General features: G+C 41.4%; 1 protein-coding gene across 2 annotated transcripts in view; it reads left to right on the top strand.

Annotated features, from left to right (window-relative positions):
• The window catches only part of SLC37A1 (solute carrier family 37 member 1), a 46,092-nt gene extending 32,588 nt beyond the window's left edge, over positions 1-13,504 (top strand). For both annotated transcript variants that reach the window (XM_089511958.1, XM_089511959.1), the window contains exons 15-19: positions 662-735; positions 1,690-1,768; positions 3,267-3,364; positions 9,519-9,571; positions 11,797-13,504. In XM_089511958.1, coding sequence (XP_089368084.1) covers positions 662-735; positions 1,690-1,768; positions 3,267-3,364; positions 9,519-9,571; positions 11,797-11,812 — 320 coding nt within the window. In that variant the 3' untranslated portion in view covers positions 11,813-13,504. The remainder of the gene's footprint in view (positions 1-661; positions 736-1,689; positions 1,769-3,266; positions 3,365-9,518; positions 9,572-11,796) is intronic.
• Positions 13,505-15,174: the final 1,670 nt, after the last annotated feature.

Below are 15,174 nucleotides of genomic sequence, written 5' to 3'. Positions count from 1 at the left end.
TGAATCACATCTACTTTCAATTAGACTTATACTGTCTTTTTGGATTTTTGCCATTAAAGGACTGCTATCTCTAACAAGGTCCTAATAAGCATTTGGGCCCTATAATGGGCTCTCATAGTATGGAAGACTAATTGCCTTGAGCCTGGTAAGTTATTTTGAACTCAGCAAGTAGAGATGGCTGAAGGTGTGAGGAAGTAAGAGGTGGGGAGCTGTTATAGCAGCACAGTGTATCATGCAGATATAAGACAATTTTCAGCCCTCGTATTCAGTCCTCAATTGCTTCTAAACTGCTGCTAGCTCTGCTGCTTTGTTTTAAACTTGAAGCCCTTCCAGTCCTTTTTGGAAGCACTATAGTAAGCTAAGTGTCTATCCAAGTCAACATAGTTCACCCAATATGTCAGATGAGGATAATGATGCCATTCCTTTCTGTTGGATAACTTCTTCCATGCCTATGTCTCAAGTTTTTGCCAAGAACATTCTATTGGATGACGATTTTTACCTTATTAGGTATTTTGGAAAATGATCTTTATACTGTTTATAATCTAATAGCTATTCTGTTTTAATAAATGTACATTGAATAAATGATCTTACACACTCTGTGTATTATTGGAATCCACATAAATTCTGAATATCTGATATGTTTTTTTCATCTAATTTCAAGTGATGTTACTCATCTGTGGAGCTCTTGTAAATGGTCCTTATACATTGATCACAACAGCTGTCTCGGCTGACTTGGTGAGTGCTTTTCTGTTCCCGCTAATACAAATAAGAACACATGAAAGGGAGGGGCACAAAGTTCTAGAGAAGAACAGAAACCAGAGAGAGATATAGCTGTTCTCCCTCCACCAGGCAAGACTGTGTGAGTTCAGTGATCTCCCCACCCTTAAGAAAGCGAAGGGTTCCCAATATCTTCATTATCTCAATCTGATTTGAGAAAAAGGAGGCTCAGGAAAAGCTGCTGTTTTATCCTTATAGCAATTCCTGTATGATGCTAACCTGTAAAACAGGTTGTATATGGATTCATAGCAGTATCACAAGAAAACAGGAAATAATGTGGCCCAAGTTTAAACCCTTTGAGAGAAACATTGCATGGGAAAAGAAAGTCAAAATGGAGTGGAAGGGTAGAGGCTTTCTCCATGCTCCTGCATAACGTTTTTGTTCTCTTCCCAAGGGCGATGGTTATAAAAGCATGTCTTTTGTCATGCTGTAAAAATCTATTTGCCAAAAGGCACACTTTTATGACTTGTCTCCATCAGGAAGAGAACAGAAGTGCTATGATAACATGTGGCGAGGCAAAGAGAAAGCCACTACTCTCCCACTCTGTTTCAGATTTTTTCTCATGCGATAAGGCTCCCTCTCTTAAGTATTTACGAATTAGGTACTAGATACAGCTTTTCGTTACACTACCATTCGATGAAGCATACTTTTAAAGAAAACTTTCACACACAAAATTATCTGGAAAGTTTTGCAGAGTCCTGTTGTATACATGTTTATAGGACTATGGAATTTTAGAAACTACATTGTACTGCTGATACTGTTTTCTGTCATGAATGTGTGTAGCTAAAGCTAGTTAGTAATTTCTTTTCAATTGGAGGGGGGGAAGGAACAGTGTAAATATAGATTAAAATATTATTTACGTGCCCTTTCTCTGTGTTAAAATATTAAGGACTTATTATTTTGCTCTTTAAGGGTACACATAAAAGTCTTAAGGGAAATGCAAGAGCACTCTCCACTGTTACAGCCATCATTGATGGAACAGGTTCTGTAGGTAAGCCCTTACTTTATAATATACTTGCCTTAGGAACCAAATACTGAAATGGTCAATAGCACTGTTAAGTGTAATATACCTATGTAGAAATAGAAATTTAGGTTCACTGTTGCTTAGCTATTTTATTTTATTAGATATAATGTCAGTAGCAGATGAAAATCCACTCCAGGTACCATAGCCAAACAGTCCTCTTTAACAGACCCTGGCAACCTCCCCTAGTGAGCTATGTATAGTTAAGAGGATGGCCATGTGTGTATTACCTGTGCTGCTTTATAATTGGCCTCAGATATAGTCACCTATAGTACTCCTTAGAGATCAGTTCTAGTCCCCATTTTGGTCTGTTTCCAGTCTTCACTACTTCACCTAATAATGCTTACAGACTATAAAATATTTTATCATAGTGGTGGGAGAAAGATTTTTTTTTCTTTCAAATAGGAAAAGGATACTCCTTGCTTCCAGTGTCTTCTTTCTCCCTTCTTCCAGCCTATCCCCAACTTCTGAGTGGTGTCTCTTTGTCTGGAGCTATACCTTGTGCACAGATGCCTTATGTAACTGTCCATCTTGTGACAGTCTGTTGGAGAGTCTAATCCATTTCTTATCCTGTAAACACTGTTTGTGAGATGATCAGTAGTAAAGTCGATTAAATGTACAGCTAGATACTGAAGCTTCACCACTAGGCTTAAATCAATTCTCAAACACAGTATGCACATCTGCCACTACTTATTGAATTATTAAGCAATAGAGGCTCTTAACAAGTAAGTGCAATAGTTGCTTTAGTTTAGAGATTAATGCCAGTTTACAAGTTTTAGCTCTGCCATCTTCTAATCTTGGACCACCCAAGTTCCCCAAAGGGTCACTCACTCCTTGACAGTGTGGAACCAGGAATACAGGAATGTGCCATGTCTCTCAAATCAAAGCAGAAGAGGCTTGCTTAAACCACAAAGTCAAATTTATTGTCTAGCATGCATGCATGCATGCATGCATGCACAGTTCTTCTTTTGCTCTTTGGCAGGTAATAAAGTTTAGAAATCAGGGAGTATAGATTTTACTAACTCCAGATTGAAATTCCCTTAAGATACTTAGCTTTACATTTATATAAAACTTTGGCTAGAAAATAACCCAAGGATACAGGTGGAGCCTGGTGCAAGGAATAGCTGTTCTCCCTGACATGAACACTTTTCCATCCAGGAAATACTTTCTAATGATCCATCCGCATAATAATGTGTGGCCGCACTCAAAGAGGTTTATGCTTGTTTATCTGCAACTGTAGCTCATTAGGAGTAGCTTGCATTTTCATAATCCTTCCCTCCTCATCATTTGTGTCACAGTGCTGTCAACAGTGTTTACAATTTGGTGGTGCAGTAGAAACATATATAACAGCCTTATTCAAATTTGTTGTCATTCTTGACATTGCAGTACAGTACTAAACACTGTTCTGCCCATTACATATACTGATTCTTTTATAGTATGCCATTAACACATGTACATTATTTTTCAGGTGCTGCTCTGGGACCATTGTTAGCAGGCCTCCTTTCCCCTTCTGGTTGGAACAATGTATTTTATATGCTGATGATAGCAGATGCCTGTGCCTTATTAGTAAGTCAAAGTATGCCATAGTATAATTCCATCCTCCACTGACTCATTTGTTAAAATTCAGGCTTCGGTTTAACAAGGTGTCCCTATCTGCTTGAATGTGTAAAGTTCCACAGTGTGGGCACTGCAGCCAAATGGAACATTCTGAAGCATATTGGGGCAACCGCAATTTAGTTTTTGTACAATGCATGTTCAACAAAGAGTGTGTGTGTGTGTGTGTGTGTGTGTGTGTTAGTTATAGAAAGAAAGAAAAAACACATTTCTCCAAATAAACTTAACTATTAGTAACCATAATATTTTGTGTATTAGCCAGTGGTAACATGAAAAGCACTGAAAAGAACTGAAATATGTGGTTTTTTTTCTAGCCTCCAAACAGTATCACAGTTGTTATTACTGAAATGCTAAAATCTGATATGGTAATACACTATAGTCTGGTATTCCAAACGGTCTGAAAAATACATGTATTTTTCCACAGGTATTCTAGATAAATAGGGTATTACTAACAGAAGACTAAAGGAAGTATGTAACAGGAATTCATATCACGGATATTCAATGTGCTACATTCACCCCCTAACTCTATTCTTACTGCTTTTATTGAAATAGCATAATCTTGAGAGGTCTCATTCTGATTTTATATTTCAGTGGAGATGGAGATTGCCTTCAGTTTTAAAACCCTTGAATGGAATGTGAGACACAATTTCACTTGAAGCGCAAATTGTTTTTGAGCGTCTCTCATGTTGTTCCTGTAAATGTCCATTTTTCCTAATGCAAAAGAGAAAGGGAGGGGAAGCATTTGAGATATCTCTGAGTTACCTCCCAACCAGAGCCAGCTCTGCTATAAAAGAGAATTAGACAGCTGTCTGAGGCAGTAGGTTTTGGAGGTGTAATAAAGGCAATAAGTAATTTGCTATTTAATTCACTATTGTATTTTACTGCCAGGTACCAAAATAACATCTCTAACCAGTGTGCTATGCACCTTGATTTTGGTAGTTGTAGGGAAAGGGTGCCATATGCTGTTCTTCCCCAAGCAGTCAAATGTCTTGGGCTGGTGTGAGTTTTCCTTCATATTTCAGCATTTTAAACTGATCAAAGTTATTCCTGAAATAACACCTTTAAATTTCCTGTAGGCAGACCATTGCAGACTATAATTCATTGTTGATATATTTATTTTTTATTTATTAATCCATTTAATTTACATATTTATATTTATTGTATTAATTTTATAGTTTACAGATGTTAACTGGGGCTGGTTACAGGGTCTGTGCAACTCCTTGCTAAGACAGCTCCCCTGGTTGCAAGTTGGTTTCTGGGCATGATTCAAAGTGCTGGTTATGACCTATAAAGCCCTCTATGACTTGGGTCTGGGCTATCTAATAGACCATATCTTCTCATCTGAGCCTGCCTGGATCCTGAAATCCTCAGGAGAGGCCCTTCTTTTAATACCACCACCTTCACAGCTACATGAGATAGGGTCTGGAACTCCCTCTTTTGGGAGACTGGAGTGTTGCCTTCCTTCCACCATTAGTAGGTGAAGACTTTATTTTATTCAGACATATTTTTAAAACTGAACGCTTTTAAGAGTTGGCTTGTAAGAGGGTGCTGTACCACCTTAAATTGTAGTTTTAACTGTTTTCTGTCCTTTGAAAGTGCATACTGTATTTAAAATTGTGGAATACCATGAATAGTTTAATTCTATTTTAATATTATATTTACATGCTTTTAACTATATTGTGATCATTTTAATTTATAAGCCACCATGAGTCCCAATCTTGGGAAGATGGTAGTGTATAAATAAATTGCCATTGTCATTATCTCAGTTTTTCCCCAGTATAGAATCCAAGACATCTCACAGCACAGGTTAAAAGAAAATGCACCTAAAAACAATTTATAATAGAAAAGTTTTAACAATTTTTAAAATTGTTTTAACAATTTTTTTAAAATTAAAATACAGCAATAAGGATAAAAATACAAAAATTCTTATTAATAGATTTATATGCAATAGCCTATCGAAATATATAGGTCTTTGCCAAAAGAAAGAGAACAGACAGATCAAGCTAGCCTACCATGAAAGGGAATTCCACAGCCTGGAAGTAGCCACTGAGAAGGCTGTCTCACATTTCCTCACCAAATATGGCATGTAAATACATATTTTTTACTCTCTCACAGATGCGCACACACACCATCATATCACCCTCTCATGCTTGATACAGTCTCTCCCCACCCCTGCTTTCCCCTCTGCCAGCAGTGGAGAGATTTAAATCTCCGCTCCCTCCATAATGAGATCCTATCACACATTAATTGGCTTGGTGAGGGAGAGGGAGGTGCGGCTGTGTTAAGAGGGGCTCCCATTGGAGTAGTGTGGGGCAAGGGGAGATATAGCGGTAGGAGAGTGGAGTTGTATCGTAAGGGAAGGCGGGATCGATGTGTAATATCTATCCCACCTTCCATCCATTCTCCTAGCCAAAGAGGTCTGAGGGTCAGTCCAACTGTACCACAAACCCTGCCTCTGCTCCTGTGCAATGCCAGGTCGGTTAAGAACAAGTCCCACATAATATATGATCTTGTGGAGGATAAGAACTGCGACCTGGCTTGGGCCTGAGAGTGAAGCGGTGTGGGCACAGGCCCTCCCTGCCGGGTACTCAGTGAAGGACCAGATCAGGGCAAGTGGGCGGGGGGGGGGGGAGTTGCCTTGATCTATAAGAACACCCTTTCCTTGACCAGGAACCATGTCCGCCAGACAGACCATATCGAGTGTTTATACCTGACCCTAAAGGCCAGGGACAGTTTAGGGATTCTGTTGGTCTACAGGCCACCCCGTGCGCTAAGAGACTCCTTGGCCGAGCTGACACAGCTGGTCTCGGAGCTGGTGTTGGAGTCCCCTAGGCATCTTGTCCTGGGAGACCTCAACATCCCCTCCGAGGCCGGTATCGTTCCAACTGGTGCAGCTCGGGAGTTCATGGCTACCATGACTGCCATGGGCCTGTCCCAATTGGTCACAGGGCCCACGCATTCTGCTGGTAATACACTCGATGTTGTCTTCTGTATGGACACGGAGTCTCCGTGGGCAGAGGTAACCAATATTTCTGCCCTGTCATGGACGGATCATTTCCTGGTTGAGGCTAGTATCAAGGCTACTGTCCAGATCCCCCCCGGGGGTGGCGGACCTATTAGAATGGTCCACCCTCGAAGGTTGATGGAACCCAATAGGTTCCAGGAAGCCTTAGACGGCTATCTGGTTGGAGCTGACGGCGATTCTGTTGATGCCCTGACTAACACCTGGGATATTGATCTCTCCAGGGCTATACACAGTATCGCTCCCAAGTGTCCTTTCCGGCCTGCTTCCAATAAAAAGCCCTGGTATACGGAAGATCTCAGGGCAAGGAAGCGGGCTGCGCAACGACTAGAGCGCAAATGGCGGAAACACCAGCACTTATCCGACAAGACACTCCTAGAGTATCTTTTGAAGGCTTACGGAGTGGCAATTGGTGCAGCTAAGAATTCGTTCTATGCTGCACGAATTGCGTCCGCGGAGTCGCGTCCGGCAGAGCTGTTCAGGGTTGTGAGAGAGCTTACTCAACTGGCTCCCCCCCCTGAACCCACTACTGGAACCATCTAAAGCCTGCTGTGACGAGTTTAACAATTTCTTCGCGGATAAAATCTCTCGGCTAAGAGCTGATCTTGACGCTGTTATTGGTTCAGAATCGAGAGTAGAGGCGTCCAGAGCTTCCGTGGACTCAGTTGTACTGGATCAGTTTGAGTCTGTTAGTACTGTGGATGTGGACAGGATCCTCAGTAGCGTTAGGAAGACGACCTGCTCTCTCGATCCCTGTCCTTCATGGCTGGCAGTTCAAGGGGGAACAGCGACAACAGAAATGTCGCGTCGTATTGTCAATTCATCCTTCAGGGAGGGCCTTTTCCCATCTAATCTCAAAACGGCCATCATAAAACCTTTACTAAAGAAGCCCTCCCTTGACCCCCTAATTCGAAACAATTATCGGCCTGTATCACTGCTGCCATTTTTAGGGAAGGTGATTGAGAGAGCGGTTGCCTCCCAGCTACAGAGGGTCTTGGAAGATACGGATTATCTGGACCCATTTCAAACCGGCTTCCGGGCAGGCTATGGGGTTGAGACTACCATGGTTGCCTTAGTCGATGATCTCCGTCTGGGCATGGACAGGGGTAGCGTGTCCCTGTTAGTGCTCTTGGACATCTCTGCGGCCTTCGATACCATCGACCATGGTATCCTTCTGGATCGCCTGGGAGAGTTGGGTATTGGGGGCACTGCTTTGCAGTGGTTCCGGTCCTACCTCTCGGGTAGATTCCAGATGGTGGAGCTGGGGGACTGTCGCTCCGATAAGAGGGCCCTTACATCTGGGGTCCCTCAGGGAGCGATTCTGTCCCCTATGCTGTTTAACATTTACATGAAGCTGCTGGGAGAGATCATCCGGAGACACGGGGCGCGGTGTTATCAGTACGCTGATGACACCCAAATAGTTTTCTCTGTGTCTCCGACTGATGCAGTGACTAGGGATGGCATCTCTCCGCTCAATGCCTGTCTGGAGTTGGTAATGGGCTGGATGAGGGAAAATAGACTCAGCCTGAATCCAGAGAAAATGGAAGTACTTGTGATAGGTTCTCCTGGTCCTGGGAAGGAGGTTTGTCCACCTGTCCTGAACGGGGTCACGCTCCCCGTGAAGGACTGGGTTCGCAGTTTGGGGGTGCTTCTTGACTCCTTGCTTCACCTGACTCCTCAGGTGGATGCGACAGTTAGAAGCACCTGTTATCAGCTTCGGCTGATACACCAACTGCGTCCCTACCTGGACCGGGGGGACCTTGAAACAGTGGTACACACACTGGTAACCTCTCGACTCGATTTCTGTAATGCGCTCTACATGGGGCAACCCTTGTACCAAACTCGGAAGCTGCAGTTGGTTCAAAATATGGCCGCCAGGCTGGTCACTGGTAGCTCCAGGGCCAGCCATATAACACCTATATTGGAAGATCTGCACTGGCTGCCAATTCGCTTCCGGGCACAATACAAGGTGTTGGTTGTTACCTATAAAGCCCTAAATGGCTTGGGCCCAGAGTACTTGGAGGACCGACTCTCCCCATACAATCCGCCCCGCACTCTCAGGTCAGGTGGGAAAAAACTTCTGAGTGTTCTCAAGACAAGGTACGCAGTGACTGCGCAAAGGGCTTTTTCTGTTGTGGCCCCGCAGTTTTGGAACGCTGTCCCTGAGGAGCTCCACTTAGCCCCCTCCCTGGAGTCATTTAAGAAAAACCTTAAGACTCATTTATTTCGTCAAGCCTTCCCCCACATGTCCTGACTGTTTTGCTCCTGTATACTATGTATTGTATTTTTTAGACTGTTTTATTATCTCGACTGGTCTTAATGACGGATTTTAATGATGTATAGTAGTGTATGGTTTTATATGAGGGATTTTTGCTGTTAATTTTGATTTTTAATCTGTGATCTGTATGGTATTATATCTGTAATCTGTAATGTATCATATTTTCATTTTGTTTTGTAAACCGCCATGATCATAGGAACGGCGGTATATAAATAAAATTTCAATCAATCAATCTTTCCTTCCCTGCTGCCCAGTTAAATTATGCTTTTCCTATCACTGCTAAGCTGGTGTTACCCACAAAAGTGCAAGGCTTGGAGAACCCCCATTCATAGTAGCAGTCTATCTTAAATATTTTGGGGGATGTTATTTTAGGTTGTGAGAGGATGGGTAACTTTTTAGCTAGTGGATATACATACAACACAATACATATGTATTAACTGTCCAGCTAAAATCCACTGCTTACTTTGTAATTTCAGGGTGCTGACTTGACCATATTTTTCATATAAAACCTTTAGTCTCCATGTAAGCTCTGCTAGAAAAGACCAAGAATTGATACAATTTTCTCAAATGCACTTTATCCACATGACCATATACCTCCTTCCTTTCTTCTAAACAACTTTGTATATGAATGAGCTTTTGTTAAGATTCAAGGAGCATTCATTTCCTTCTTCCATATTTCTGATGTGTTTTCAGATGCTTGAGTATCTTACTTTAAAACTCCATCATGATTTAACATTTAAAATTTAAATGAAGTTAATTTGTCATATATAATTAGCATATGGCTTCTTTTATTTATTTTTTTACAGTTTTTACTCCGCCTCATACGAAAAGAACTTGATTGTAGTTTGGATCAGACTCTGTAAGTTCTTTAAATTCTATGTACTGAGAGATTTTAGGCAACAATAGCATGTCTTCCACCCCCTTCTCTATGTTTGAATTTAACACAACTATTTAACAGCCTTTAAAGTAATTTCTCATAGCAAGCATATTTGGAAAAGCTTTTAATGTTTAAAATAAGAAGTCAATTGTCATAAGAGTCATATAATTCCAAATATGTTTCATCTTTTGTTTATTACATTTTCATCCTCACTAACACAGTACATGTTATCCTCAAAATTCCACATGTTATTTTATTGTTTGCTTTTTAGCATTAATCTAAAGGAACTGTCTTAGACTTGACGGGCAAGATAGAGCGGCTTCCAGTCTCTTCAGGAGTGAGGTGTGCACATGACATACACCCCCAGAGTGGCTGGAAGCCGGATTAAGGGCGCCTAAGGCAGGCCAGGGCCAACGGCAAAAGGAGTGCTGAAAAAGTGCTCCTTGCCAGTGGTCCGTTCAGGACCGTAGTGGTGGCTCACTTTAAGAGTGAGCTGTGTGGTTGCTGCAGTCCTCGGGTGATTGTAGGCAGAGTGGCCTCTGGTCACTTTTTCCTGCCCTTCTGCATGACCCCTAGGTTTTTAAACTTCGGTTTTGTGTGCCTGAGGTTGTGTTGGCATCATGTATGTGTGTTTAGCTTCCTTGGATCTCTATTTGGAATTTTTAATCCACAGAGATGTAACACATAAGCATATGAAATTAAAATGGAACTGGACCATTTCTGACTGAGGCTGAAGTTAATGCAAAGCATGTTGGATCAATTCCTAATAGTAATACACTAGAGGGCAAAGGTAGGCATCTTGTGACCCTATTCTTAGACTGCAACCTACAGCATTGGTTACGTTGGTTGAGGTGGTGTGAGTTGCAGTTCAACATCTGGAGGACCTTGTTTGCCACCCTTATTATAGGGTTTACATTAAACCTGGCTTCCTTTTGCATTAAAACATAAAACATATTTCAACACCCTTCAGCTAACAAGGCCAATGCGATTTTAGGCTGCATCAATAGAAGTATAGTGTCTAGATCAAGGGAAGTAATAGTGCCACTATATTCTGCTCTGGTCAGGCCCCACCTGGAATATTGTGTCCAGTTCTGGGCGCCACAATTCAAAAAGGACATTGAGAAACTGGAGCGTGTCCAAAGGAGGGCGACTAAAATGGTGAAAGGTCTGGAAACCTTGCCCTATGAGGAACGACTCAGGGAGCTGGGGATGTTTAGCCTGGAGAAGAGAAGGTTAAGAGGTGATATGATAGCCCTATTTAAATACTTGAAGGGATGTCATATTGAGGAGGGAGCAAGCTTGTTTTCTGCTGCTCCAGAGACTAGGACCCGGAGCAATGGATGCAAGCTGCTGGAAAAGAGATTCCACCTCAACATTAGGAGGAATTTCCTGACAGTAAGGGCTGTTCGACAGTGGAACACACTTCCTCGGAGTGTAGTGGAGTCTCCCTCCTTGGAGGTCTTCAAGCGGAGGCTGGATGGCCATCATTCGGGGATGCTTTGATCTGGATTTCCTGCATGGCAGGGGGTTGGACTCTTCCAACTCTATGATTCTATGAGCATTTTCAGCCATGGATAACTTGTACAAATCAGTACAGAAAACTGGAATTGACTTCCCTCTTTTTGCTACTTTAGCCCCAATCAAATGTATTGGTGCATTTTCCAGAACCTTTTGCATACCAGCTTTTAGTTAGCTGAGCTTTTAATCACCAGAGATTGTTATAGAACTCACTGAGCTATTAAATCAGATTTCCTTTACATATTTACTTTTAAAATATAAATACACTCAATGATAGCTAATTATACATAACTAAAATAACTATGCCCTGCTTTGAATTACTATAGATTTGTCAGACTGGAAAACTAAACAGTGTTTGAAGACAGGGGGGCTCCTTAGTTACTGGTTGCTATAGTTGTTTGTGGGTTTTTCAGGCTATGTGGCCATGTTCTAGAACAATTTATTCCTGATGTTTCACCAGCATCTGTGGCTGGCATCTTCAGAGATGGTGGCTGGCATCTTTCTCTGAAGATGCCAGCCACAGATGCTGGCGAAACATCAGGAATAAACTGTTCTAGAACATGGCTACGTTGCCCGAAAAACCCACAAACAACTATAGATGCTGACCATGAAAGCCTTCGACTTACTGATTGCTGCTTCTAGATATTTATCAAGTTGTCTTATAACTAATATTTTTCAATCTTTTGCAGGTTTAAAGAGCACTGAATATCTGGCAAGGAAGAATTGTGTGATATATTTACAATACTTGTTTTAAAGTTTAACTATGATCCAGAAAGCCTATTTATTCTCCTCCACCTCATAAGGAAATCATTTTGTTAACAAGGACGTTGATGGTGGTGGGGAGAAGAATCCCTGTTGCACATGTTTATCTGAATCCTAAGTCTTGTGGAAATAGCTGTTCCGCATTTTGTTACATTTTTTGAAATTATTTGCACAATTGATGAAAGTAGTAAGAAAGTCATCTGTTCGTTCGCTCTCTTTATTTTGCACATACATTAATATCTCAGGAAGCTGTCTTCAAAGAAGGGAGATAGTACAGCACAACTTGAACCAAAGAAAACGTGCCTTGATATTCATTTGTCTTAAGTAAATGTTATACTACATGATTGGTTTTATTTTTTTAATACACTGCAAACAGATCTGAGGCAAGAACTTCAAGTGCTTCAAATTAACTTCAAGTGCTTTTTTGCAATGTGCTAAAAAGGATTAGCAAAATTTTGAGCAAAGTGTCCTTCATGTCATGTCTGATCTCGCTAGAAGTTACTGTTGTTGAACGTGTGCTAATTGTTCATCTGCAAAAAACAAACAAACCAGGTTCTCCTTATTAACCAGTGCTAACAACTAACTTTTCACACTCTATAGTTGCAAAGACAATATTATGAATGTTGGAACCAATGCTGCCAAATATATATGGAGGTCATGCTTGGATAGCCCACTTCCCCGTTTCAAAGTCTTTTTGGCTGTAGTGAATAAGCATCTGAAGAACAGCATCCTTGCCCATTATTGTCTATAATACAGCCATAACATCTGTAAGCTTACTAGGTTTCTGCTACTGATCAGGTGATGCTGATTATATAGAGGCCATAAAACATGACATAACTGGACTGACAATTGAGTCTTCTGTCATGTATTTTCTAGTATGGCTATTTTTAATTATTTTGAGGCCAGTATAAGTAAATGCACAAGCAGTGCATCAACTTCAATAACACCTGAAAACAGCCAAATAAAATTGTTACTATCCCACAAATACCTTTTGGAGAATAATATTATCTCTGATCATCTACTACAGATTGTTCATAGTAACTACAAGCTGAACTTGCCTATTGTTTATTTAATTTTTTCCCCAACAGCAAAGTGAACAGTGAAGCTCCTGCTTTTGTTGTGTTCTGAGCATTCATCAGAATCCCCCATAATTCTGTATTGTGATTATTTTCTCTGGAGGCTTAGCAATACCTGTGACTGGTTTTTGATCCCTGTGCATATATATAGCTAATTAGAGTACCCTTATCACAAACTGTGTTTTGCTGGAGAATAATAGTGTTGCTCATTCAGTAGCTGGAAATGGATATACTACTGAGCATTTTCACTGATAACATATGGGCAATTCATAGCTGTACTGAAGTATTTTCCACATGGTTACAGCCTTAATCTGTATTCGAGTTACATGTAAGGGGGGGAAATGAATATTTTACCAAAGGCAGAGAGAGAAATTATCCCATGAAAACATAAGTGTTAACCATTTGTACACATTGTTCCTGATTCTTCTGTATAATGTCATGTCAATAGGAAACTTGCTTCTGGTCTAAAAAGATGTAATTAACACAGAACTCTTTTTTAAAAAGAAAAGAAAGATATATATGTGGTAGGACTTTCATAGTTTTCACTATGTGTTTTCTTAATATGTATTTATTAAAGTTAAGTAATTTATCTCTTTCTGATTCCAGATTTCTTATTTTACACACTTGTAACACCAGATGAATCCTTACAGGAGAGCATACAACTCCAGCTACCAAATAGGGCAGCCATAATTAGCATATTTTTCAACAGTCTTATATTTCATATTCTTATTTCCTTTCTTTGTTGTTGGTGTTGTTCTGCACCTTCCAAGTAATTTCCAACTTATGGTGACTCTAAGGTGAACCTATCACAGGGGTTTACTGGAAAGATTTGCTCAGAGGAGGTTTCCCATTGCCTTTCCCTGAGTCTGAGCGCATGTGACTTGCTCAAGGCCACCCAGTGAATTTCATGGCCAAGCTGGGAATCAAACCCTGGTTTCCAGAGTCCCCTAGCCCAACACTCAACCCACTACACTGGCTGTATTTCCTCTCTGGTTCTGGCTAATTTCTGGTTTGTAATCACCTGCTGAGATGTATAAATAAGTACAAATTTATTAGCATTACTGTAATAGATTCATGATGGTTAGTTTAGTGTTGGTTTTTATGCTGAGTGCCTTTCTAATGCTGTACCAGATTCAACTTGTGCACTCTTAGCTAAGGAACAAATTGTTCAGGGGATATAGGAACAATCTCTAAATGTTTTTCCCCCTTTTACTAAAAGCTGCAATGAGATATTATAATAATAATAATAATAATATTTATTTGTATACCGCCCTCTGGCAAACCAATCCGGGCGGTTAACAACAGTAAAATATAAAATATCACAATTAAAAACACTTTATCCCTCCCCCCCTTAAGACAGTATTAAATAGTATAACATATTAAAAATACAATATCAAGGATAAAAACAGCAATTAAAACTAAAAACCCTGATATCCCTCTGTTGATCCTCAACCATCACTAAGATGGGGCCACGGGAGGAATGAGGGAATCAGGGAACCTGGGCCGGGATGGTTAATCTGGAAAGGCCTGCCGGAAGAGATCCGTCTTGACCGCTTTTTTAAAGCTGTCTAATGATGTTATCTGACGGATCTCATCCGGCAGGTCGTTCCAGAGTTTGGGGGCGACAGCAGAGAACGCCCTCTGGGAGGTTGCCGCAAGCCTAGATTTTAGAGGCTGCAGTAAGTTCCTCCCAGAGGACCGGAGAGCGCGGGGAGGATTGTACGGGAGGAGGCGGTCTCTAAGATAGTTTGGACCCAAGCCATTTAGGGCTTTAAAGGTGATAACCAACACCTTGTACTGGGCCCGGAAGCTGATAGGCAGCCAGTGGAGGGACCTCAAAACCGGAGTAATGTGGTCCCTCCTAGATGTACCAGAAATAAGCCTGGCTGCCATATTTTGAACCAGCTGTAATTTCCGAGTCAAGCACAGGGGTAGCCCCATGTAGAGTGCATTACAGAAGTCAAGGCGTGAGGTTACCAGTGCGTGCACAACCGTCTCGAGATCCCTTACTTCCAGAAAAGGGCGCAGCTGGCGTATCAGCCGAAGCTGATAACAGGCACTCCTGACCGTCGCATTTACCTGATTTGTCATCAGGAGCGACGAGTCAAGGAGCACCCCCAGACTGCGAACACAGTCGCTGGAGGAGAGTGTGACCCCATCCAGGACTGGAGGTTGCAACCCAATTCTTGGTTTCGGGGCCGCTACCATGAGCACCTCCGTCTTGTCTGG

The sequence above is a fragment of the Sceloporus occidentalis genome, unplaced genomic scaffold (genome assembly GCF_023333645.1).
Source record: "Sceloporus occidentalis isolate IW3139 unplaced genomic scaffold, rSceOcc1.0.p SCAF_2, whole genome shotgun sequence".
Taxonomy (NCBI): Eukaryota; Metazoa; Chordata; class Lepidosauria; order Squamata; family Phrynosomatidae; genus Sceloporus; species Sceloporus occidentalis.
Note: the sequence above shows the minus strand (reverse complement) of the source record. Positions and strands in the feature narration are given on the sequence as shown.